This window comes from Colletotrichum graminicola (genome assembly GCF_000149035.1).
Source record: "Colletotrichum graminicola M1.001 genomic scaffold supercont1.61, whole genome shotgun sequence".
Taxonomy (NCBI): domain Eukaryota; kingdom Fungi; phylum Ascomycota; class Sordariomycetes; order Glomerellales; family Glomerellaceae; genus Colletotrichum; species Colletotrichum graminicola.
The window spans coordinates 135,222-161,418 of NW_007361065.1; the positions used below are offsets into that span (position 1 = coordinate 135,222).

Sequence of the window (26,197 nt, forward strand, 5' to 3'; positions counted from 1 at the left end):
GGCGGGCTAGGATTCTCAACGGGGCTAGGTTTGGTGTCGACGTCTTTGCGGGTGCTTTTGTTGCTGCAGGGTGCTACCTTTGACGACGGCGCGGACGAGAATGAGTGGCGAGAAAGAGTGACGGGAACGAGTGTTTGGCGGCGATGAGGAGCAGCAGGAGAACGGCGCTGCCAAAAGGAAGGGGGAACATCATCATGGAGGGCGAACCCGGCGAGAGTGTATTTAAGGGCAAACAGCTTCTTGGGTTGGGCTCTCTCTGTCTCTCGCCATGACGAGGATGAGTCTGCTCCAACGGATTGACCCCGGGCAATAACGTATGGAACGCGTAGCCCAGGCGAAATCAGGATTCCAAGATAGCAACTTCTTTGAATTGAGAAGGTGGCAAGGGGCGGTCATGGTGACAACGTGATGGGGTTGCCCCTCGTGATGGGTGGAACGTGTTGTAGTTTATCGGACTTCATCTCCTGCTCGCATAACACAGACCGCCGAACCCCCCTCGCTACTACGGCCATGTGCTCCGAATTGGGCATTTGGATATCCGACCCTAGTCTTTTCGACTTGGCAATGCAACGCTTCAGCCACGGGCTCTTGGGCGGCTCAGGAGGGTGCGGGGCAAAACGCAGTGCTTTCTCTCGTGGAATGGAGGAGTCTGCCACTTGGGCGGGGCGATGTTCGCACTCATTGTGATAGCGGAAGAACATGCTCATGACTATTGTGCTTCTTGTTCATGTGTGGGGTCGTAAGAGGCGGGGATGAGTTTGGGAATAATATCAGTTAGGCGAACAAGCAGAGGTCGCGAGCCTAATTGGGCAATCCTGTAGTTTGAACACGACGTAGAGACGTCAGCACAATACCACCGCATAAGTCAATACCAAGTAAGCCTATTTACTACCCAACCATTTCTCTCATTTCCTTTCCTTTCCTTGTTCCTCTTTCGGCAGGTCGATCTTGGTTGCGGAACCCACGTGGAGGGTCTTTGGCACTGAGATTCGACCGCGAAAGGGATTTCCTTGCAGAGTCTATCGTACTTGTGCGGCTGGGACCCCATACAGGAAGGTAGGATGATCTCACGTGGTTCATCATCCGTTCAATGCGACACGTAGGGCCAGCGACTGCTTGTTGATTGTATTTTTCTATCATGACTCCGACCTGCTTTCCTGCGTGCCAAGCTGTCCAACAACAAGGGGCGTTGTTGAATCGTCTCAACTAAGAATGAACGCCCTTGATTCTTCCCCTTCTCTTCTCGGATAGACGGGGAGATATCTCGCAACTGGAGATGGCATGTTTAGGGTTGTGACATGATGAAAAGGAGCCCCATCCGAGTCTGACTGAGGCCAAGGGTACAAGGCCTTTTTTTTCTCTCACCTAGATTTTGTGACAAAACCTGGCAGGTACCCGCTGGCTCATGGGGAACAAAAAAGTCTCGGGCCGGCTGCGACAACTTGGCGGAGTATTCTCATGGGCGGCACCGGACGTTGGCCGTCTTCCTCCTCGATTTCCGAGGTGGCCCCTGCCCGGCGATGGGCGCTATGATTAAGGTGACCAGACAACTGGAAGAGAGAAGGGTCTTCCCCCACCTCAACCCTGAATCCCGGGCCATTGACAATATAACGAGCGCGATATACTCTTTTCTTGTACAGGTGGCCGAGGCTGTGTGTCTTTTTAGATAATAGGGATAATATCCCTTGAATATGGTGAATCAGTCTTTGGGGCTCTGTGTGGGTCATTGGGATAGGGTCATGAGCACGGTTGGGACCGCGATTGGGCAGAAGATTCTCAAGATAGGACATCTTATCTTGAGTGTTGAATTTCGTTATGGTGAAGAACAGAAGGCAAGACGGTCACCGCAAGAGGCACTAGGTATAGCAACTAAGGGAGCCATCTCTGACCGAAAGCTCTGTAGCCTTGGTTGATAGGGAGATCCAGTTACGATAGCCCATGATGATTTGCTTACATCTACATAGGGACTTTAACTTTTATATTGAGCATTGGGTAAAGTACTTATACCATGTTTTTCTGACTATTATTGTGCATCTGTGCGACCTTAAGAGGGACCGCCTGGTTATACAGTACCTTGGTCCGGAATCCCGGGCCCCGGCGCCCGTTCACGCGAAGATAGGGGACTGCCTTGCTATCGAAGTTGCCAATGTCGCCGCCCCTTTATTGCCCATTTTCGACGGTGAGATCCTAAGCATCCTCCGTGTTCGCTCTCCTCACGCCAAATGAAACCATCTCTAACCGAGAGTTGTCGAACAGCCGCTGCAGCTGGGTTGGGGGAAGTGTAGGGTGTTCGGAGGCCCAACTCGTAGCCCTGAAACTCCAAATTCAGGGCACCGCCAATTTGAGCTAGACCCTTGGGAGATGGATGTAGTCTAGCCGCATGGGGTCGAAAAAGGGCATGGCCACGAGAACGACAGAAGCCACAGCGAAGAACCATTGTCCTCCGCAGGTGTTTGGAGCTAGGCGAAGTGCGCCACCACATGTTCGTTCCTGACTCATTTCGACCGTCGGCGTCGTCTTCGTTGGGTTCGTCGCGACTGGGCGCTCGCGTGCGCCGCGGCGCAGACTTTGGAGAGCCCATCGTCTCTACCGGTAGTCTACTTGCGACTCCCCTGACGTCACCCGGTTTATGTGCTGTGGCCGCGATGATCAGAAGGAGGCAAAATGTTCCCTGTAATACACAGCACTGCGCAGTAACTCGAAGGCGAAGCAACGGTTGGGGCGCTCAACTGCAAGGCTTGGGGAGGGGAGGAGGGATTGGGGAAGACGAGGGGGAGAGCCCTGACTCGGTGCTCGTTTAGGAATATCGATGCACGGCTCCGACGTTGATCAGTGACGGCCAGGCGGGCTCTATTAGTCGGGAGGCTGAGCTCCGGGTCTCAGGATGCGTCTTTGAGCACCTCCATGAGAATTGGCAGAAGGAAATTGAACGAGCTTCGTGTGCTTGGCGACATTAATTTTGTGATTTCTGAGAGACTTTGATTTGCAAGTTCGCTCTCTGCACATGGTGGCTATACTTCGCGATGGTCGCGGGTGGGAACCAGAGGCTTATCGCTGCTATTGTTAGGCTCCCCATGGTGAGAAATTGGTTACGTCCCTGTAAACCCTGTGAGGCACCAGATGCCGTTGGACGACGTACGGGATCGCATGTGCCGTCCTAATAGAGTTGACTAAGGGGTATTCTTTTCTGGTTATGTGATGCTGATCTAAGCGAAAGACCGATGCCGCTTACATTGACAAGACGCTGACACGATGGGGAACCGCCAGGATCATCGAGATCCGCGAATGTTTCCGTTCAACAATACTCTTCTTGGAGCAGTAAAGTCACGGTATGTAGCTTGAGGTGACGCGGCGCTGTGCATATAGCGTGACACAGCTGCGCAAAGACGAGTCTCGTCTCTCGGTAAGGATAACCCTGTGTTTTTTTGTCGAAATCCATCCAACTTCCCTCCAGAAAAATGATTGTTTAGGCTCAAGTACTATTTAGGCTCAAGTGATATTTCGGCTCACATGAATGTCGGACCAACGTAAGTAGAAGCACGAGGTCCGGACTGGCATTGGCATACCGTCCGACCTAAGTCCCATGTGGGGTTCCCGTGTCTGGCAGCGGAACGCCTGCAGGGGGTTCTTACTCCTCAGTCCACCTGTACTTGTTTGAGTAAGTCCCCTATCAAGTGAACCACCGTCTTGGATCGGATACAGTGGCAACTCGTGCTGGGAGGTCGTGAAACGGGAATACACAGGCATATGCTGAAGCATGACGAACGTTGAGGGCGCTCAATAGCTGTTACTACTAGGCGGCTCCAGTTGCCCCCACAACTTCTGGACCCTGAGTACTCCGTACTGGGGGACGATGACATGCCTGTCCCATGCTGGGGCTCCTTGCGCAAGAACTTACTCATTAGACTCGGAGTCTCCTCAAGGAAGACCGACAAGATTCCCTCTCGAGTATGATGACTGACAGCTTTAAGGAACTGAGCGCGGGGGGTTGCTCAGGCATGCCGGTATTGAGCCATCATCATCGTTGTGATCAATAGAAAATGCGGGATGGTCTCGGGCCATGGGACAGCGACAATCGACGATCCGGAATGAAGGACCAAGAAACTGCCAGGACCAGGTGGCAGAGAAGGTTCTCACGCTGACCTGAGGCGTGCAGTACATATGCAAAGACAGGGGAAAGGCGCATGGCATGCATTTAACGAGATGTGGACCAGCAGGGGAGGGGGGTCGTTGAACCACAGCTTTTGGGATAGTACCTGTGTATCTGTACGGATACTGCGTAAAGAAAAGGAGGGCATCCTTTGGAGACAGCTCGATGGGATCAAAGCTCCTGCATATCACCGCACCGTTGATCCAGAAGCCTGCTTGTCTGATTTCCCCCGCCACAGTCAGCGGACTTGTTTTTTTTGTTTTTTTTTTGTTTTTTTTTTTTTTGTTTTTTTTGCCTACAAGTTGCCTAACGGCATAGTCACGAGTGTGGCAGGAGGTGCACGGGACGTGGGCGCAAAGGATACAACGGGCAGTAGGCAGTTCTTTGGTCGCAGCCCGGAACAAACCAGTGACTGGTTGCGTCTGTTTAAGCGCATACACACTGTCTCTTGAGCCTCTAGAAAACGTGGAGCACTGCGGCAAGAAGGGATGCTTCGGGGATGGGGCCCGTTGGGTTGCCGGGACGGGCTTGATGCCCAGGGTCTGTGTGTGTCTGAAGTATCGGAATAGTCGAGCGAGAAAAGAAGTTGAGCTGAGATTGGCTTTCCCCTCTCAGAGCATGTTGCAGCTCGTGGAACACCCCGTAGATGTGTTGCAGAACCCAGTTGGCACCTTTAGGCCGTTCAACCTTTGGCTAAATGATAACGGAGACCTAATTACTTAGTGCCGGGACAGAGCGGACGCGGCGCCGGAGCATGGCTAACCGTTCTCCACCCGGCAGGTCTATCAACTGCCGGGTTTGGTCACTTACTCACCTGAACCCAGTTCATATGGGCACATCTCGGTCAATACAAACAGAAAAGTGTAAGAGCCGTCCTTCATTTCATCTTCTTGTCATCGGCGCTCCGATCCATGTGATCCCCCATTTGATGCTGTAGTCACCCCCCCGGAAGCGTCCAACGAAGGGGGCTGTCCTAGTACCTATTGGTGAACTTTGGTGGACTGCAGTCTCTTCTAGGATGGGGAACTGTGTGGAGGGATTACAAGATTCAATGACGGCTGACATCCTGACAATGATCCATTAGTTTTGACCTGCTTGTATGCCTGCCCCCATCGTTTTGAAGGAAACACAGGAATAAGTGACAGTCTCATATCGAAAGGCGGCAAGGCGGAAAGTTGCTATCGGCGAGACAGAAGAAACCATATCCAAATCTGCTGGCATACTCAGCTCCTCGCAACTTCTTGTGTTGCTTGACGTATGGGGAAGCGTACGGCCACGCTCGAGGAAGTTAGCGCGACGAGTCTTGCTTCAAGGGAGAAAAGATGGTGTATGGGTGGGTGGCCTGTTGCGTGCCTCGCCCGCTGTCCTTTCATCCTTCCCGCACTGGCCTCTCCTCCAGCCAGTCTGGGGCTCAGGATCACGCAACCCTTGTTCTCCGACGGTTCCTGTATGGTCCCTGGCCGATATGCCTGTCGCGTCAAGAGCCGGTATCGTAGCCCTAGCAAGGTTGTGATGCATACTATGTAGAAACGACGGGGGGTGGATTTAGTGCCAGAAGTACCGGTAGGAGGGGTAAAGCAGTCTGGAACGAGATTTAATTAAAAGCTGGGAGCAGTGCTTCGGTAAGAAGACCGACGCCGTCGCGATACTGGTTGCCGGTAAATTGACGGTCCCCTTTTGGTATTTTGACGGCCCTCTAGCCACTACCGCCACAGCACACCCAAATAACCCATTCTATCACCCTAACATAACCAACTAACCCAGACCCTAACCACTGACCCTACGCATCTTTTATATGCTTTCAAAGATGCGTAGGGTTAGTGGGTAGGATGGTTAGGGTCTGGGTTAGTTGGTTATGTTCGCGTGATGGAATGGAACATAGTATTTCCGCTGACACTAACTGGAATAGGCAGTAGGCTTACTGAGATAGGCTTAGAGGGCCGTCAAGATACCAAAACAGGGCTGTCACTTTACCGGCTACCGCAATACTCTCGTTAAGCGCAGCATTGCAGGGCCTTGGCCTAACTCCACTGCCATATCCAACGTTGAATTTCGAGATCGACCCTGTGCGTTCCTCGCCGAAGATCGGACGGTGAAAAAAAGAGCCCGGGCGACCCCTAGCCGCAGCCCACCGTCCCCTCGCTTCCCCACGGCATGCAGGAAGAGAATACCATAGAACACCATATGGCACTGTGTCAGCCGGAAAGGGAAGCGAAGAGCCGTTGCTGTCGGCTGGGGAAGAAAGACTCCACCGGTCATATGTTGAGCGAGGATCTATGAGGCTCGCGTTTCAGAGCCCGCTGCCAACTTGCGGCTTGCCGGTGAGCATCCTCTTGGAAGACCCGAAAAGCTCCTTCTTATATTATGCAGCTAGACAGTTCGTGCAAAAGAAGGGAAACTAGGGTGGCCACCTCCTTGCAGAGTGACGGTGTGATATGCTCTGGGACGTTGCGAACCAGCACACGTCGTGGTACGGTCGTCGGGTGCGTGTTTGGAGGGTATATCACCATGCTTATACGTCTTATAAACGTACGATGTAATTAGTACCTCGGCCATAAAAACCGTGTGTTGTTGTGACCTGCAGCTTTGACGGCAATCGCAGGGATCACAGCCCTCGATGGCGGGGTACTATTGGTGTTTGACGTCGGATAAATTGGAGATGGCAGCGGAAGTGTGATATGGAAACAAGGATTAGACTAAGCATATATCGGTCGTGTCGATATGAATAGCCCTGAGATATTGTGAGGGATTAGCGGACATTGGCCCTGGTTCTATAGCTATGCTCATGGCCGTGAAACAACTTGATTTCATATACTGGTACCACGTCATGCATAACATAGGCCGCCACATTCGGCCCGTTGGCGACTTTATTCTACGCGGGCGATTAGCGGTAACCACGCAATGTTCATTAGTTTATTGACATTAGATAGATACATTTGTAATTTTGATCCCCGCACCATCTGGGGATATGCTTGAATGGGCAGCGTGTCCCATAATATATTGTAATAGGCTGCGGATATGGGGTATGAAAGTCCAAACAATGACACGTCAAGACCTATTCAGCATCGACTCAATGTGTTGCTCAACAAACTGTGCTAGAATACCTGCATTAAACTTGGTGTTGGAGTCATGGACATGGAATGATGAGGACAGCAGCTGGCCATCTTATCTAATATATCCCAAACCCTCCTCAGTTTATACTATTGCTTGCTTTGGTTCACATGAGTCATTACTTGATATATTTAGTAGGATGTTTTAACTAACTTATCAATCCTGTCTTGTTCCCGGGTTTGTTACTCACCTTTCAAGCAAACCGCGGGCCTTGAGACGAACGTTAATAAGCTGGGCTGGGAAAGCAGCTGCTGGAATTATATCGAAAACGATTATGTCCACTTTATTGTTGCTTTCAGACCGTCTAAATAGAATCCGCTCTCGCTCATCTTTGACCATCACTGCCTATTGACATGGGTCTCAGTCCTTGCCCAGGGGCTGTTACATCTACATAATGATACGGCCGCTTTGAGACACGTAAAAAGCAGGATAGAACTGCGTTATGGTTTATAGATACACTTATGTATTCAATAGTCGTGGCAATTCCGACATATTGGAGCACCAAGGTGAGCTACATCGCGGTTTGGCCATAACCTACTCTATCTAATGTGAATTCTTCCGAATATTTGACGAGATTGGACATCCTGATGAAGCACAAATAAGATAAACATGGGTTTGCAACTGGCTAGCGAACGTTAAGTCTGCTACTCCTCAAACGGGGGACAACAGCGAACAGGGCAGCCATAACGTTCAATTCGCAATGATATGGAAGCCAACATGATGCCCTTCTATCTGTAGGAGATATTTGTATCAATCCGCCCAATCAGCGGTTACGGAGACCTATATCTAGCCTCAGAGCGTTCTCACCTTTCCCCTTAGCTGCTATGAAGCATTCTTCGCAGACACCGTGATGTCTTTGACATCTCTCCAAGACGATGTTGATACTGGAGCACATCATATACCAAGCGCAATTGATATCATCTCTTGTCAATATTGTGTCTAAACTCATACCATGTTTTTATTGGGTTCCTTCATTTTGTGCAACGGAACGGATTCTAACCAGCTTGGCGTTATATTTGGGCGGGCGTGATAGCAAAGCCAAGCATCAGGCACTCCTGCTTATGTTTAGGCAGACTGCAGAATCCAATAGCTTCCCTTGGCAGTTCTCAAGTGCATAATTTGGTCTGCTAAAAGGCTACACGGTTGGTCCGAACGGCCTAGACGAGTAACTCGATGTGCCGTAATTGGAGCCCCAATGCAGACAAGGTGTACCGCCAATGAGCAACCTTGCAGAGTCATATGTTCCGCTGACAGCAAACGCACCTATCAACCTGCTGCGTTGCAGAGTCACACAAGGCCTGTTAATCTCACAAATTGGCGGGGAAAGCAAAGCTGACCAGTCTGATTCAACCGACTCTGTAAAGATCTGCAGTGGTACAGTGGTCTTACAGTAAGCTGCATTAGAGGTGGGCAACCGCGAGAAAAAAAGAAAACCTAGGCCCGTGAGGAATACACAGGTATTAAGAATAGATAGAGGACCATGACCCGTTTAACCATTCCAAAGACTTTAACACTTGCCAGACTTCTGTGTTTTGTCATTCTTGAATCTATTACGCTGTTACGAAACCCATAGATGCAATGCAGCTCGTCTCATTGATGTGGCATCCCGGTCTGTTGGCTGTCGCTGCCGGTGCCGCGGCAGTAGTAGCCGTCGTTTACTTCCTTACGGCTTGGGCTCTCTCCACTAGAAGGCCAAGAGACTTCCCACCAGGCCCCCCGCCCGTCATGATCATGGGTAACGCGCTACAGCTTCCGACAGAGAAGGCCTTCCTCGGGTTTCGGGAGTGGGAAAAGACGTACGGCAATATCATGGGCTTCAAGGTCGGGGCGAACAACTACGTTGTCATTTCAGACGCGGAACACGTACGGGAACTTTTCGAGAAACGAGGCGCCCTGTACTCGGACCGCCAGCAGCCGTACATCACCGCCAAGCTCGTCAACCCAGAGAGCCTCCTGTTCATGAACAACGACCACAGAATCAAGAAGATGCGGACTGGTTTGCGCCATTTGTTCAAACCCGTTGATCTGCGGCGCATCCTCACGGTGCAGGCGGCGCAGGCGGCACTTTTAATGAGAGATATCCTTAACGACCCAGAGAACTTACAGAGTCACCTGCGTGGCTGGGCCCTGGCCACGCCCCGTTCCATCATCGGCGGACAGGGAGTAGCTGAGAGTGGAGTAGGCTCAACGGAGTACTACTTCGAGGTGCAGGAAACCTGGGTCAAGTTCCTCACGCCCGCCCGAGCACCTCCTGTTGATATCTTCCCCGCCATGAAGTATATTCCCACTTTTCTTGCAAGCTGGAAGCGAGAGGCAGCTACTCTTCACTCAGCCACGATGAAAATTATGTACCACATGCTTGATGGTGCTAAGATCCAGCATGCAAAAATCATTCAGGGGACGAAGAGCACCGAGAACATGTCCCTCATGGTGCAGCTTCTCGGGGAAGAGTCCAAGGACTTGGAATTCCGAGACAATGAGATTGCTTCGTTATGTTCTACAGCGGTAGATGGTGCCGTCGATACCGTCTTTTCTACAGTCGGGATCATGATTCTGGTCATGGGAGCATACCCCGAAGCGCAGAAGCGAGTACAGGCCGAGGTTGATTCCATTTGGCAAGGTGAAGCACCTGAGCCTGACGGTCTCCACAAAGCCAAGTATTTGAGCGCTTGCCTGACGGAGGTAAGCAATATCGCGTTGCTTTTCATGGCATGGGAGATAGATATTGACACTTGTAGGTAATGCGCTGGCGCCCGGTCACCCCTTTAGGGTTCCCGAGGGTGCTTGCTCGAGATGACACCTACTGTGGCTTCAAATTTCCCAAAGGTACCAGCTTCATACTAAACGCGTGGTCCATCCACATGGACGACGAATGGTACGACAAGCCCGAAGAGTTCAGACCCGAGCGATACTTGGAAAACGAGTGGGGCGTCAAGCCTTTGATGCGGGACGCCGCCGAGGCGCAGAACCGCCACCCGACCTACGGCTTTGGTGCTGGCCGGCGCATGTGTCCCGGTTCCAACTATGCGGAGAACCAAATCATGATTACCATAGCGAAGCTCATGTGGGAGTTTGATGTAGTCGCCAAGGGGAACTTGGATACCAGCATCGAGACTGGGTATCACGATGGGCTGATACTGGGGACTGCGCCCTTCAAGGTGGATATCGTGCCCAGAAGCGAGGATAGGAAGAGAGCCATTTTGGAGGATAGCTCGAGGGCCGAAAAGGTGGTTGCTGCTTGGACCAGCTAGAGACATCAAGGTCACAACGTGCATCATTGTCACAATGGGATTGATGCAGTAAGCCAGAGAGTTCGAGTAGCACAATGGAATAAAGGGCCTCATTTCCTGTCTTCCTGAGCAGTGTCTCCCTGAGTATGAGCGCTATATTATGGATGAGCATGACGAGATGCACATACTTGAGCGATTAAGGCTTCTTGCTAACATTTCCACAAAGCCCTTGAGATCAACAGTCTACCACGCGGAAGTACTAGAAGTAGCTGGAGGGTGGGGTTCTTCTTCTATAAGTGAATCGGCTCTAGAATCCAAGAGATTAGGAAGGAGGCTACCATTGAGTATGAAATTGATAAGATTAAAGAAGACAAGTCAGGTTTATACAAGTATCGTCGACAAAGTGAAGCGGACAGTTGTAGATATCCACAAGCCGATTAAGGTGGCCGGACGTACCTCAGACGTACGTACAATGTACAAGCCACACCAAAGTATTCATTGTCACTGAAACTTATTAAAACTTCAGGCTGCGACCATCCAGACCAAACAAAAACAGCTAAAGTGCTAACAGATGGTGATAGTACAGCATTGTGATTATTATTATGGCCATGCATGGAAGGTATGGTGTGTGCTTTCTCGAAAGTCAAGCCACAACGGCTATCTAGGTCTCTGTGGCTCAGTTGGTAGAGCGTTGGTCTCATATTTTCAATGAATATGACTCGGGTGTGTTGCCAGGGATATCCAAAGGTCGCAAGTTCGAGCCTTGCCAGGGACATTCGTTTTTGCTGACTCCATCTGTAAGTGTAGAATGCGTGTGCTATTAGTTTTATTGATTTCAGAGTCTGTCCTCCCCCCTAATCTTTCTAAATAATAGCGGTTGTACACAACGATTGCCAGGGTCACAGAACCAGACCACGTGATTAAAGTGGCTGATCGGGGCGTTTTTGCGTACTACCCTCTGACTGGCTGGACGCAATAGGTTGGGCACGGGATGCCTCCCGTGTCCCACCCTACCTGCCTCTGCCTACCTACTCTACTCCACTGTCACTGAAATGGTACGTATCCATTCCCCTGCCTCTGGCCCCCTCCCGCCCGCATAATCCCATGCCTCCTCCACCTCTCCTACGCCTCCGACACACCTTCGCCTGCAACAGATGTGTCCATCGTCATTGCCCGGTCACTTGTGCTATGGCGGTCACAAGGGACAGGATTCTAGGGCGTATGCATTTACAGCCAAGACTCTATGAGACTGGCTTTACCATTAGCCAGCGAGCATCTGATTGAACCGCCCTATCACAGATCGCCGCACGCCGCTCTAAACCATGTCACTAACGCCATCCTCCTACCACATACAGACGAGGCAGCGAAACCCGGCTAGCTCTGACATATTGCATCGATGGCCTTGTTTTGGCGTTGTCGCTGGGAGCTGGACCTGGGAAGCTGAACTCGTGTCTGTATGCGTCCGCCTACCTACTAGTCCTTTCCCCGACACAGACACCACCTCCTCCTTCAGCCGAGACACTACCTATCGCCACAACTTATTCCCCGTCCGTTGCCGCCCACGGGATATATCATCCTTCCCGCAAATTCCCAGTCGACAAAACGAACGAGTTCTCTCCAGAGACATCTCTCTTTCAGCCTCGAGCTGTCAGCCTACCAACCAACTCGCTGCCAAGGCACCAGTAACATCGTGCCCAAGTCACGTTGCCCATAAAATCAATCCAAGTGACCCCCAGGCCTTTGTTGAGAGGCAATAGACACACCAAGGACGACACAGCCGCATAAATACCTCGAGGCCACGCGCAAACCGCAAACATGGCTGGGCAAGACGATGACAAGACTGCCGCCGCATACGCCGACGAGATGCAGAAACGAACGCGCAAAGAACGTGGCTTCGACGAGTTCGAAGCCCAGCTTCCCAACCCCCGGGTCCCGACTCTCCAGTCGGCCTTCATGACAGCCAGCGGCCTGCTCTCGCACCTCGGCAGTTACAACCCTTGGGGAAGACCCGTCACCGACGACGACATTGTTTGGCTCCTGGACAACACGGCCTTCAAGCCCTCGCGCATAGGCAGCTGGCAGGCTGAATTTGTCGCCGCCGTCTTCGAGAAGGAACCAAAGTGCACCATCGTCGATATTGTGCAGGGCGTCGCACACAAGCTGGGTCTGGCCGACGACGCCGAGGAGCGGAAGACGATCGAGGAGAGGCTGCTACCATTTCTTTGGGACGTGCAGCCCTCGCGAATAATCCGCATCGTGAACCAGAAGAAGGAGCTCAAGCTGGGTCCCTCGGCGACCAACGGAATCAGCACCGACACGCTCAAGGTCAACGACCAGCCTTCCGGCACGGTGGTAACGTCGAGCGCTGCTGTGCCGCGCGGCGCGACGGGCCTGCTGGAGATGAAGACCTTCTTTGCTGCCCCAGATGGATGGGCCATCATCTCAGGTACGTGGGGTTGAATTAGGTTCGGCGAACCGTTCGCAGCTAACCGAGTGGTTTCGGTAGATATCGACGATACGATTAAGCTGACGCAGACGAGCGACCCTGTGGGAATCCTCCGCGAGACGTTCGTCAACGAGCCGACGCCAATCGAGGGAATGCCGGAGCTGTACAGGAACATCAAGGCGCTCCTGCCGCAGGAGTCGCCGTGGTTCTACCTCTCGGCCTCTCCCTACAACTTGTACCCGTTCCTGCGCGAGTTCCGCGACAAGTATTACCCCCCGGGGACCATCATCCTCCGCGACTCGAGCTGGAAGACGGTTGCCGGCCTGCTGTCGGCCCTGACCATGGCCACGGAAGAGTACAAGGTAGAGCGCATGAGAAAGGTGCACGGGTGGCTGCCGAAGCGCAAGTTCATCCTCATCGGCGACTCGACGCAGTCCGACCCCGAGGCCTACGGGGACATGTAAGTGGCTTTGAACGAGTGCCGGTTATCCTTTCCGCCCGCTGACAGCTTTCCAGCTACCGCGAGTTCAAGGGCTGGGTGAAGCTTATTCTGATCCGCAAGGTTGTCGACATCGCGGCCATCGGTATCTCGGCCAAGAACGAGCCGGAGCGCTTCGAGAAAGCGTTCAAGCACATCCCCCGCGACGACTGGTTTGTGTTTGAGAACCCGGTCGACTGCAACAAGATCATCCGCGACACCGTTGCCCAGGGTTAGATCAGAGAGGATAGATCAGACACGACATTTTTTTTATGAAGGGAGTTTCGGAGTAGGGGCAACATACAACAACGGCTTTATCTGTATTGGATTAACGAATTAACACGACCTGTCACGGCCTCGTCCTTGAAATCACATATCAACATATGATTGCGTAGCGAGCCTAACTCAATTCATCCATTTGACATATACCTTATTCTCTTTGCAGGAGGAGTGTGCAGCCTCCACATGCGGGACGTGGGCATGCAGGCTGACATCGGATGCTGCACTCCGCCAGCCTATTGTCCCCGTACGTACTCCGTCCTCCATCCGCAGCAAGTCGTCTTCGGCGGTGCAATCGGCAGCACAGCCTCAGTAACACGCCTCAAATCTTCACCTTTCTTTATCCAACCAAGATGCCCAGAACTGCAGTGAGATGGCTATCCGTGCTTTTCCAAGGCTGACAAGTCCCCTCCGAACGAATTCTGCCTTTTGGATCAATTCGGTCAAATGACTCACTCGGTGACTGCCTACCTCCAACCGCTCCAACGAGGCTTACAACGGTAGTCCAAACCAGCACACACACACACACCCATACAAAACCTGTGATGAGCCTTGTTGGTTGCCTGAAAGTCTTTACTCTGGTCGCCTTATCACACCCATTTTGCCTAATAGAGCCGTTTCCTCCCCCCCCCCCTACTGTTCTTGCTGCACTGGCGATACGCGACTAACGTTCTGGCCTTGAGCTTTTTGTCTATCACGCTCCGCATCCATCCATCGCATCAATCACCGGATTCTCCAGACGACAACAATGACAACACCGACTTCAGCACCAACAATGACAAACCTCACACTCACAATCCCCCTCCCCGCTCACCAACACCCGGCCTCGAGTAAATGCCTTCTCGGTCTGCCGCTCGAACTGCGCAACCACATCTACCATCACACCCTCGTCGCGCCGCCAAAGCACTCACGTACCCACGACGATGACTGCCACTTCCGCTACAACCACAACGCCACCTCCATCGAGCCTGCTGCCTGCGTCGTCCTCGACGTCGCCGTCGACCCCGTTCCGCTCCAATATACCTATAGACATGACCGGCTGTCGCAGTGCCGCTGCGCGAAGCGCGCGACGCTGAACTTCCTCCTGGCATGCCGCCAGGTCCACCGTGAGGCCGCGCCCGTCTTCTGGTCCGCCAACACCTTCGTCTTCGACCACTCGGACGACTTCACCATCTGCGTCGGCGCCCGGCTCCGCCCCGCGTTCTGCCCGCTGTTGCGGCACGTCTACGTCGCCTCGGCAGACTGCGAGGAGAATCCCCTTTGGACGACGCGGAACCTCTTCTCAGGCGCAATCATCTCGACCAGCGACAAAATCCCGCGCTGGCTGCAATTCTGGGGCGTGCTGAATCAGTGCCGGGGCCTCCGGACGCTGGCCGTTCAGCCCGAGGTTGTGCAGCGTCACAGCGCGGACCTCGCGGCGCTGAGCCGGCGGCTCCCTGCGCTCGAGCGGCTCGAACTGACATGGATGGGCAAGTACACGGACGACGAGGCCCCGCACGTGCCTAGCGGTCGGTCCCTCCGTGCGTGCGGGCCGGTCCAGCGGGAGATGGTGTTCGTGCGGGCGGCGCGGTCGGTGGACCTCGGCGCGGCGGATTTTGGCGGCGTGGCCTGGTGCAAGGAGCTGTACCGAGACTTCACGACCAACTTCTGCGTGCACCTGGACACGATCGTGCGGAACCGGTTCCTGGGTTGCGGCGCAGACGGGCCTGACCGGTACCGGATCGAGCTGCACACGGGCAGGGTGGAGGCAGGGCTGAATGACGCGCGGAGGACGTGGAACGTGAAGCTGCCGACGGGGAAGACGGCGCGGCTGGACTTTCTGGCGGTGCCGCAGTCGCGGGAGACGCGGATGCGGCTGAAGAGGCAGAGGCGGGCGCAGGACGCGGCGCGGCGGGCGAGTGGGAAGCCGACGGTGGCGGAGGAGAGGGTGCAGAGGGAGATCCAGGCGCGGAGGGCGGAGAACAAGAGTAGGGAGGCAGAGGAGGAGGCGCGCGAGAGGGAGCTGGTGCTGGCGGAGAGGCGGAGGAGGGAGGAGGAGAGGGAGGCGAACGAGAGGCGGGAGAGGGAGGACAGGAGGGCAGAGCTTCAGAGGGCGGTTGAGGCGGCGAGAGAAGAGAGACGGGTGGAGAGGAAGAGAGTCGTGAGGAGGGGCGTGGAGGAAGAGGTGGGCGAGCTTGCTTTGCGAGGAGGGAGTTTCCTCGAATGATGTACTTTTTGTGTCTAAATAATGATAATGACAGCGTGGTTTGATATCCATGAGGTGATAATATTCGATTGCTGTAGTTCTCCCCGTTAAGGACCGAAGTGCTGATCCGGGGCTGTAGAGTCTTAGGGTCACCAGACTCAGTCGAGAACAAGCCATGCAGTCTTTCTCTTGAAAATTGCCATAAACGTTCCGATTGAACATTAATATGAGATAAAGTCGCCCTGTTGTCGGGGAATCAATCGTACAGAGACATTTATCGCACTGTCCTCGCTCCTCGACCCAAAGGAGCACCCAGGTCATCGGTTTCCGGGTTATGTTTTACTCAAAGGACGGGCAAAGAACAACGACGGCCAAAGTACCTTGAGGCTTCCCGTAAAGATATCCTGACTGCAAAGGCCGCGTTCAATATGCCAGCGCGCCGAATTCTAAGCTTTTAGACAGGGTACTGATCGATAGAGTCAATCTGTACAACATTCCGAGAACCACCGTCGTTCTAGACTTCTAATCGATTTGACCGTGATTCCCGTATCTGGAAACGTCCGTCTTCGTATCAGGTGATTGGCGAGAAAGTGATTGCACCAGCTGTCTTGAAGCGCAACTTGAGCACAAGTTTCAGATCGTCGGTTGGAGTGTTTATCATAGCATCCACAAAACCCACATATCAGGAGCATAGGTGTGCCAGTAAGTGAATATATTTCTCTTCTTTCTATCAATTCCTCCTCTGCGACGCGCTTTGGAATATTTAGTACTATAGTGGCTTATAGTAGGTAGTTGTGTATTGGGACTTAAGTCAGTCACATTTCGCTGATATCATGCGAATCATACTTGACCCAAGGACGTTGTGCTTCCTCATATCAGAGATTAAACGCTACCAGTACTCCAACATACAGAACAGATTGTGATTTCGTAAACCCACAAATTCAACAGGGTAGTGGGTAACCAATCGGCCAAGGCACTACCATCGGCCAAGGCTCTTGGCTTGTTCTTGGCTTCGCTTGGCGATATAACATCTACCGAACCACTCTGCATATGCCAACCTAGATTGAACATCAGCGAAATAATCCTAGACAAAGAGCACGTCTAAGTGGCTTTAACATGCGACCTTTGGATGGAGCATTTGGTTGACATTGGTATTTCGCATGGTGACTCCTGGTAGACAAGTGTGGGCACAGCGATGCATGAATTCCTCATCTTCAAGCCTGTGTGTCTTACGAGCCGCGACATCGCCGATGTGAAGTAATCGCAAAGCGACGCCGTTGATTCCGGGCAACGATTAACGCATTATGTCACATCGGGACAGAAGCACAGCCATGCCGTCATACGGCGGCTCCCTCTCACCTGACCATGAAGAGTAGTGTGTTGTAAGGTTGTCCTTGCTCGGCTTAACTCTTACCCCACCATCTTCCAGCTGTTCGCATGTTTACGTGTGTGGTGGCTCCAATCCACACCACGGACTCCTTCGCCGAACTCACTTCCGATAGCATCATCCCGAGACCCATATGCCTGAAGGAATCGAAGAGCCAGATCATAGGTTAATAGATTTTGCTTTGCTTTTACCAAATAGACATGTCCAGTGGCAAGTGCACGCTGACACCATGTATCATGTCGATATTACCTCCAAGAGCCGCACCAATCGAACCAGATAAGCTCCACCCCCTGCTTGACTCATTAACTTTGTGTGTTTATTCTCGATAAGCACTCGGGAGCATTCTTAATCGGCCGGAAGGGGAAATATTGAGAGGGAGTGGAGCGGAGGACGTAGACCGCCGATAACGGATATAACCACAGCATCAACAATACCGCCAGATTCCTCGGTATAGCTGAGTAACCATGGGTCTCTACCCCTGGTCTCTAACCATGACACCTACCACGTTTGCCAAGAGCCTTCCTAAATTGCTTAGCGGAGAGCGTTGAATGGTGGATTTATGTGCCCAATTGCCGGACATCTCAGTTGTCCGATTAGCTCCTTGTTGCTCACAGGCCGAGGTGACCAATGGCATCCTGTTATCCACTCTGTATGATTTGGCAAATTATCCACAGCATGCATACTACCACCTTACCCACTTGCACTGACCGAGCATCTTCTTGGCGCGGCTCCCCTGAGCCTATTGTTGGAAAGAGCCGCGCCTTCCCACGATGTCTATAATGCAGTTCCTTTTACCTCCTTCCGAAAGGAGGCTAGACATTATAGAATCTAAGCTCTTTCAGTCTAAATAAGTGGGACAATGCTTTGTGGTATCATAGGTGATTCCCTCTTCACCTCCTCGACGTGGGAATTCTTCCGGTGTTGCTTATCTTTGCCCTTGCCGTCCGACGAACGCCCAAAGGAGATGCGTTGTGGCAGGCCGAGTATATATATGGCAAAGAAGTTCTCGATCTCAGTGTAGGCTTCTCTTGCACTTGTCTCTCCAGCCAGCATCCTTCACTCAAGTCGACCGGTCACAATGATTGCCAAAGTCCTTCCCATCGCCCTCCTTGCTGGTGCTGCCTCGGCCACTTGCCCTCTCTCCGTCGAGATCACCAACGCGCAGAACCATGTGGTCAATGTCGCAGTCACCAACACGGGCAGTGAGCCCGTCTCCATCTTCAAGGGCAACACGGTCTTCAGTGACCACGCCACCAAGGACCTCTTGGTAACCGATGCAGGTGGGTAGAGCCTTCTGTTGCGAAACAACCGAAAGGAGGCACTCGAGATAGTGGCTAACAACATAGCAGAGGGCAAGGCGCTTCCGTTCGACGGCATGTTTGTCAACTATAAGCGCACCGGCCTCTCGGCCGATGCCTTCCAGAAGATTGAGGCTGGACAGACAATCACCGTGCCGGTCAACGCGGCCAAGAGTTACAGACTCGACGGTGTCAACCAGGCCAAGGTCACCGCTATCCAGGGCTTCCGCTACGCGACGGGCCCCGACACGCCTTCTTCCTTCAGAGATTTGGCCGCGTGTGAGGATGTCACGTCCGGCCAGGTCGAGGTTACCCCTGACCAAGCTACCGTTGCCGAGTATGTACTTTTATATGTTGAGATTGACTATACAGGTGCTGACTCCAACTCTTTTAGGCAGCACATCTCTCGCAGAGCCGAGCCATCTTTCTCGTCTCGCATCCAGAAGCGTGCCGTCACGTACTCTTCGTGCTCCTCGTCGCAAACGTCCTCTCTGAAGACATCCGTGTCTGACGCCATCTCCATGGCCAGCAAGGCTTACACCGCCGCTGGTGCCGGAACTGCCTACTTCACCACATGGTGAGTAACTCTCGGCTCCCGATGCACCCTTACTTGACTTTTTTTTTGCTGACTCGCTTCCCCCACTCCAGGTTCAAATCCACCTCCGTCAAGTCCAAGGTGCAGACCATCTACAACGACGTGGCCAACGTCCAGAGCAAGTCGCCCAAGGTCTCGTGCACCGACACCTACAGCGACTGCAGCGATGGCTCTGCCCTTCTGTACACCGTCCCCTCTGCCAACGTCATCGTCCCGTGCCCCAACAACGGCTTTTGGGACTTCCCTGAGCTCGCTCCTCGGTGCGCGGGTGACGACTACGACAAGGCGGGCAGCATGCTCCACGAGATGACCCACCTGTTCGGCACCGACGACTATGCGTACGGCCCCTCCGCCGCCCAGGCTCTGTCGGCCGCCCAGGCCGCTGCCAACGCGGACACCTATGAGATGTACGCCGAGAGCGTCCGTCTTGGCGGCTGCACCACCGGCTAAGCGTGTGCGACCAGCACGCAACGTATTCAGGGGTCTTTGGAGCGGTATTTAGCGGAGATGATATTATGTTGATCTTTGGGGTTTCAATTCGTGTGGCAATAACTATGGTGGTACAAGGGGTTCAACTAACGTATTCGACGAGAAGCTTAATCTCTCTAGGGTTCTGATGGCCTTATGAGAAGGGGTATGCAAATACGATGCCTATAGTAATAAATGCACATATTAATATTTGGGTCTTCACAGCGTGAATGGAAGGCTGCGATTTGCCGCTCTTGAATGAGGAAGTGAACAATTGGCTAATGCCTTACTGTTAGATCCGTAACCATTTGTGAACCCCCTTCCTTTCTCAGCAACGGCTATCTAATGCCGTCACGCTATTACTCTCAGGGCCCACTCACGCCCTTCCATAGCAAAGTCGCAGCCATCAGTGGTGGGAGCTCCGACGTTGGCCCATATCCTCGTCTCAAGTGATCACAGGCGCGCCAGGCGGTTCCGGTAATATCTCCAGTGTTTAGAGGCGGCTGGACGAGTCCTGTCTCCCTGCTGCAACGACCATGTACCCATGGGCTAGAATGTGGCTAAATGGAGACTAGCCAGCTTCCTACACAGCTTCAATTTAATCAACCAATCTTCGAGTTAAATTAGGAGCGATTCGATAGATGTAGGTTCGTATTGTTTTATCCCCAGCCTATCTTATTCTTCTGCCGGTAAAATTATTCCATTGCAGCGGCGACCTTAGCCTGCTCGACACTACTGAGTCTGTAACTCCTCGCTACTTTATCCGGCATAGTAACTGTTGATCTAGCTTTTATAGTCTAGAAGGCACAGTCACAAGACCGGTATGCCTGTAGTTAGAAAAGAAGACGCCGTCAAATAGAGGTAGCTGTTTTAGCAGGAATGTGGCATAATAAGGTAGCGTACGGTGATGACCGCACAAACTAATTTTAACTCTTCACACTGCAATTTTGGGTTATTTGGTTACGTGGGATTAATTGATCAAGCCTATAATTGCATTACGGCCACCAAAGTTACTTGGGTTACCTCCCTTGTGACTACATTAATTATAGGGAAGTCTATCATCCCCTGACTGTCCAGACTGTCTTGTTAAAAGCAACTCATGGCGAAGAATGTTATGTGATGCCGGCTAGTCCTTTCTCCTGCACTCGAGACTACGAATGGAGTCATTGAAGTGTCCGTTGCCATCGGCCAGGTTACCGTCATCCTGATTGCGGTATGAATCACCACGGCAGTTGAGCTCACTGCCCACGCCAAGAAGTTGACTTGTCAGAAACAACGCAATCGAAGAAATTGGTGTCAATAGTAGAGGGATGACTCACCGGTACCAAGTGCAGGTGTTGTCGTCCCTGTCGTTGTTGCGGATTGAGCTGATGCGATCGACCATGTCGACGGGCACGTTATCTATAACGCGTAAGTAGAGTTTTATACCTCATGATAAAGGGCGATAATGAGTATGGAGGGTGAAGACGTACAGCAAAATGATGTTTCGACTCTCTGCGTTAGACATTGGCCCTTGTAGTCCTTGTCTTCACACATGAAGACAGAGGCCTCGGCCCGAGCGATCAAGAGGGAGCCGGAAGGGTTCTCTCTTATAACAGCTAGGACAGCAGCCGTAGATACAGCCACGAGATTGAAGAGAATGATATAGGAAACCATCTTGAGTACAGGACTGGATTGAGGGGAGGGAGGAGAAACAAATAATGAGCTCTTGGTGTGTACTGCTGGGGAGGCATCGAAGGAAAGCAAACTGCTGCTCGGGTCATTTATGTATTGCGGCCATCATTATAGCGAAGACTGTGCACATTGGCGGAGTAGCACCAATATGTAATCGTCAAATGTTATAAATCTTATTCGTCCTTCCACATGACCCACCTCTATAGCCTGGTTTCATGGCTTCATGGGTATCCCTAAAACCAACTTCCGCCTGCGTGCTTAGTTTATTCAATTGGCTGTATGGGACGTCTGAAGTCCATGGTAAACATCATCAGATTAACAGTTTAAATAAGCTATGAGGCTGAATAAAGCTCTTTCAATGAAATATAGAACACAAGACAGGACACTAAACTGTTTGATAAACTGTACGAAATGTAATGGAAGGGACTTGAAGAGCCATGCAAACAGGCGCAGCCTGTCGCCAGCCACCGACGATTTACAATATGATCTTCTTCCTTACTTAGAACTTGCAAATTGGGGGCAGTAATCTTAAGCGGTGTCATCTGAGCGTATGGGATTTGAATGCTGGTCTAGCGCTCGGTGGGCATACCGTAGGTAGTTGGTTTCATTATCAGTAACTTTCCCCCGGAGCCCCAAAAAGGCTTCCACTGCCGGAATCCCGGACGAAAGCATGTTTCCAGCTCGAGTCTGAACTTCGCCATCGGAAAACCCAAATTCCCGACCAACAGTAGATATTCTGTATTACGCTTAGGCCTTGGTATTAAACAACATTGGTTTGATGTCGCGCCTCGTCCAAGCAGGCGAACATATCAGCCAAAGCATCTTCCCTTCAAACTTACTAAGGATTTCTGTGGTAGATCAATTGTATTCCAGACTCTGTATTGTGATATGTCCACTCGATGTAACGGTTATCCCATTGCAGAAAGATAGAAAAGGTTGTTTACTAATATACGTTGGACAGACAGATTTCCAGAGCTGCCAATATTACACAGAGAATGATTTTCACTACGTGAAGCACCCCATACTAACTGAAAAGCTTTAACCCTATCTTGAAGCTGCATGTCGAATCTTTTTGAAGGGTTGGTGAAGTATGGCTACAGTTAACATCCAGTTTGAGCAGGGGAAGATGGCTAATGGATGATGGAAATGAAGCCAATTGTGCTTTAAGGCTTCCTTGACAACTTTGAGGCAGTTTTTGGATGGGCACTCGACACGCCTCGCACTGGTCAACATTTCCTCTGCGTTACCTATGTCACCCACTAATAGAACATCTACTAGCTTGCCAGTGGGCTGAGAAATGTACCGAGAAGAGGGCAAAGAAGCACTGAAGAACAGTAATTATTCTTACAAGACATCATAAAACCGTGAATGTATGCCCGTTGAGGCCGTGGAAGCTCAGGGTCTGTTTTTCCGAGCTGGCAATGTGTGATGACGGTGGCAAGTCACAGTAATGCTCCGAAGCCAAGCACAAGCAGCCCCAAACCAGTAACTCATGAGTACCAATAGTGACAGAACTTTGGCCTCCATGCTTCATGACATAACACACAAGGGGTCCCCGGTACACAACCAACTGATAGGCGCCTGCAAGGTCTGGACCTGTTTGAACACAAGCCTTATGCTTATTTGAAGTTCCATCATGCACCGAGGTAGTATCAAGGTCTCCACGACTGACAGATGCATGGCTTTACAAGGTAATCCGAGAACTGCGTGCATATCTATTGGCGATGTGATAAGGTGTATAGTTGCTGGCTTGACGTGGGAGTATGGCATGGCCAAGAATGGTTCGGCCCGCGCTTTCTATGCCACCAAGTCTTCCAAGTTGACCCCCTTTCGCACTCTATGGGCAAGGAGACCAGATTCCGAGAGTCCTCATATTTCCTTCGATTGAAGCGACGCGGGCTGCGCTTAGTCTTACAGGGCCTTTGAACGGTGGCAGGGTATTGTTGCGAGTTATATTGAAATTGACGTGCCTACTCGAGCAGATGAAGACATTTACGCGAGCATTGGCGTGTGACGTCTCTCAGCGACCGACTACATGATCGGTAGTCAAGGTCTCGAATTCAAAAAGCGATGGTCTAGAAATTACGCGTTGAAGAATATTGATCTCTGCCATTACCTAAAATGCACCATGTACAATGGTGGCTACTGCTCTAGACTAGCTAATGCCAGCCAGCCCCTTTAAACGCCGTCCCCGGATGAATCTGTATTCATCGTTCCCCTGGTCGTCTGCTATTCCATGAAAGAGGCCGTAAAAGGGTATATGGGAGAAAAAGAAAAAACAAGAACCGCGAGACAATCGAGCAACAAATCTGACGACATATCGCGCAATAGCGGCCCGACGGCGCTCAATTAGATGATCCCTTCCGTGTGAATCGTGAAAGGAATCCACGCTTGGCTTCCTTGATCTCCTTGGTCCCCATACTGAAGCCCCTCGGCTTGCTCGCCTCCTCCTGTGTATCTAGCTGTGTGGTGTTGTCGTTCATCACTTTCTGTGCGTGCGAAACCGTACCCGGGTGGTGAGCAAGCGGATCACCACACGGGCGAGGGGGCGGCGGCGGCGGCGGCGGCGGGGGAAGGTTGTATTGGTACTGCGGCGGTGCAACTCCACCTTGCGGCGAAGCGGGCGACGGTGGGAGTGGGGGATACTGCAGCGGAGGCGCTTCCAGCAGATGCTGCTGTTGTTGCTCTGGCCTTTGTTGCCCGTTGAAGAGATCGATGACTTTTCCGGAACTGAACAGTCTCTCATAGACGGCGAGGGTGGTGCCGAAATCTTTTTGTCCGTCGACTTTGACGGCGTCTAGGAGCTCCAGGACGTAGGTTTGGCAGTTGTTGCTGATAAGGTTGTATGCCGGGTGCCGAGATCTGATGCTTTGGATCACGTACTCGCCTAGGGTCTCATTAGCAGCCCGTAAACCTGAAAGAGGCTATCTGTTGGGAACATTGGGCATGTAAGAGGGTCAGTGTAGACTCACCCGCTCGTCGGATTGCATCATCGTTGAAGCGCGTCTCACCCACCGTGAATGTCCTCCACTCATCGCGCTTATACCGCTCATTAGTGTAGATAACGTGAAAATTCTCGTCCTTTTAGTCCGATTGTCAGATATCCATCAACTAGGACGAAATAGAGGGAGTGCGTGAGATCAGATTGACTCACCATCCATAACTGATGGGCGAAGTCGCCGACGAGTACGGCCCAGTGCTGCGTGGGATCGGGATATTTGTTGATCTTCTCCGTGATCATCTTGCCCAGGCCGGTCTCCTCGGCGAACCACTTGCCGGCGAGCCCCCCGACGGGGTGCCAACCGACCTCGACCACACGAGGCGGGCCGTCGAGGATAGGTTGCGTCACGGGGATTACATTAGGCGTGGCGCCCAGGCCGATGGCATGCTTGACCGCGAGCTCGCCTTTGGTGATATTCTTCTTCCTATTCCCGGAGTTAGCATGTGGCCGGTATGGTGCTAGACGTGCCGTCGTTGCGAGATGGTGGCGTGGCAAAGGGAAGGGGTGAGAGCAGCATCATAGGGCTGGCAGGGGTGCGAGGCGCTTAAAGTGTAAACAAATGGCGCGCATACAGAAACTCTCCCACTTTGTCCCGCTTCCTCTTCGCTTCCTCGTCGGATCCCGGTTGTGACATTGCGACTTGAACGGCGCGGCGCAAATGGGAGGGAGGGGCAGAAGTCAGGTCGCGGGGATTAAGAGGCAGTGACTGAGCGCCGATATGCGGACCCGTTTGGGGTTTGGTTTAGCAGCACAGGATTAAAACGTGGACAGCTAAGGCTTCTCGGAGGACGTCGCTTTTCTTGGTTGGGAGAGGGAGGGGAAATGTTGGGCGGGGTGGCTGGGCATCTTACTTGGGAATTCTTGGAGAGTCAGCTTCGACGGCAAGGCAAGAAGAAGCCACCTGAGTTTCTCTTCCTTCACTGCCTCGCCGGCCGGGTTCGGGCTGACCGGCACGCGTGAGGCGCATTAACAATTTTTTTCCCTTTTAATTTAATTTGCGCCGTGCACCCGATGGGAACCAATCAGCATTGTGGTTACGTCCATCGTCTTGGCTCTCCAGATGGAAAACCGCGCGGCCGCAGTGGCGCAGACGCTGGTTGACTTGGTTCACTGCAGGGTGCGTGGGAGACAGCCGAGTCTTCTGCAAGCACTGAGATCTGATCCAGGAACCACGGGACAGTCCGATGAGGCTCTTCCAACCTTGGCTTGACTTCAATCACTTGTGTTATTGGCGGGCTTTCTTTCACACACTATTGTTGTGGCAAGCAAAGTGGCTGCGGAACTTGGGTGGTAATACTTCCAATTCAAACCCTCTCAAGTTCGCCACACATATCCCATGTTGGACTCAAACTCGTTCTAATTTGAACTTGGCAATGATGAACAGCTAGGTTATTAGCAAGAGGTCACGGTCGTGAAATTCGTCTCATTATACAAGGCCAAAAAAACCAGGCACGCCCCCGCCCGTCCCCATGGCATGATTCAGGTACTTGAGCAAGTGGTGGCATCGACAACAGAAGATAAGTTCAGGCCGGCTGCTGTAATGTGGGAAACACAAATCTCACACCGGGATCGCTTTGTGGTCATCAACAAACCTGAAGGTTTGTCACTTGCATGTCTGCTTTGTTGACCTTTATCAGACACACCGTGGGCTCCGTACAACGAACATCAATGTCTTGCATGGCCGAGTGTTGATTCGCTGTGCCATTGTGACAGGGGTGGCGATTACTATTCGAATTGGTAACATGTGCTTGCAACGTTAAGAGCATACACAGGACAGGCCTGGCCACTCACATAACTCGTTGCAACGTACGTATTATGCCTCACAGAAAGACAATACAGTCTCTGATCGATTATGCGGGTGAAACCAACATACTTGTCTGATTTAGCTGCTTGAT

The 26,197-nt window shown here is 52.1% G+C and overlaps 6 protein-coding genes and 1 non-coding gene across 7 annotated transcripts; 5 read left to right on the forward strand and 2 right to left on the reverse strand.

The window, feature by feature from the left end:
* Window positions 1–8,839: 8,839 nt before the first annotated feature.
* On the forward strand, window positions 8,840–10,512 carry GLRG_10477 (cytochrome P450; the record flags this gene model as incomplete). Its single annotated transcript, XM_008101162.1, has 2 exons — window positions 8,840–9,943; window positions 10,000–10,512. 2 exons carry the CDS (start codon window positions 8,840–8,842, stop codon window positions 10,510–10,512), a joined length of 1,617 nt encoding a protein of 538 aa, XP_008099353.1.
* Window positions 10,513–11,156: 644 nt separating this feature from the next.
* GLRG_13263 lies at window positions 11,157–11,266 on the forward strand. The gene has a single exon. It is a non-coding gene; the product is annotated as a tRNA-Met (tRNA).
* A 1,040-nt stretch (window positions 11,267–12,306) lies between these two features.
* On the forward strand, window positions 12,307–13,652 carry GLRG_10478 (uncharacterized protein; the record flags this gene model as incomplete). The annotated part of the gene is made up of 3 exons (XM_008101163.1): window positions 12,307–12,937; window positions 12,998–13,397; window positions 13,454–13,652. The coding sequence occupies 3 exons, from the start codon at window positions 12,307–12,309 to the stop codon at window positions 13,650–13,652; spliced, it is 1,230 nt and encodes a 409-aa protein (XP_008099354.1).
* Window positions 13,653–14,469: 817 nt separating this feature from the next.
* Window positions 14,470–15,900, forward strand: GLRG_10479 (ribosomal protein L32; the record flags this gene model as incomplete). The annotated part of the gene is made up of 1 exon (XM_008101164.1): window positions 14,470–15,900. One exon carries the CDS (start codon window positions 14,470–14,472, stop codon window positions 15,898–15,900), a length of 1,431 nt encoding a protein of 476 aa, XP_008099355.1.
* Window positions 15,901–18,344: 2,444 nt separating this feature from the next.
* Window positions 18,345–19,609, forward strand: GLRG_10480 (deuterolysin metalloprotease; the record flags this gene model as incomplete). The annotated part of the gene is made up of 4 exons (XM_008101165.1): window positions 18,345–18,546; window positions 18,616–18,901; window positions 18,959–19,141; window positions 19,213–19,609. The coding sequence occupies 4 exons, from the start codon at window positions 18,345–18,347 to the stop codon at window positions 19,607–19,609; spliced, it is 1,068 nt and encodes a 355-aa protein (XP_008099356.1).
* A 1,144-nt stretch (window positions 19,610–20,753) lies between these two features.
* GLRG_10481 (uncharacterized protein) lies at window positions 20,754–21,283 on the reverse strand (the record flags this gene model as incomplete). The annotated part of the gene is made up of 3 exons (XM_008101166.1): window positions 20,754–20,868; window positions 20,947–21,028; window positions 21,100–21,283. 3 exons carry the CDS (start codon window positions 21,281–21,283, stop codon window positions 20,754–20,756), a joined length of 381 nt encoding a protein of 126 aa, XP_008099357.1.
* Window positions 21,284–23,646: 2,363 nt separating this feature from the next.
* Window positions 23,647–24,936, reverse strand: GLRG_10482 (uncharacterized protein; the record flags this gene model as incomplete). Its single annotated transcript, XM_008101167.1, has 4 exons — window positions 23,647–24,188; window positions 24,274–24,382; window positions 24,456–24,726; window positions 24,875–24,936. The coding sequence occupies 4 exons, from the start codon at window positions 24,934–24,936 to the stop codon at window positions 23,647–23,649; spliced, it is 984 nt and encodes a 327-aa protein (XP_008099358.1).
* Between the last annotated feature and the right edge of the window lie 1,261 nt (window positions 24,937–26,197).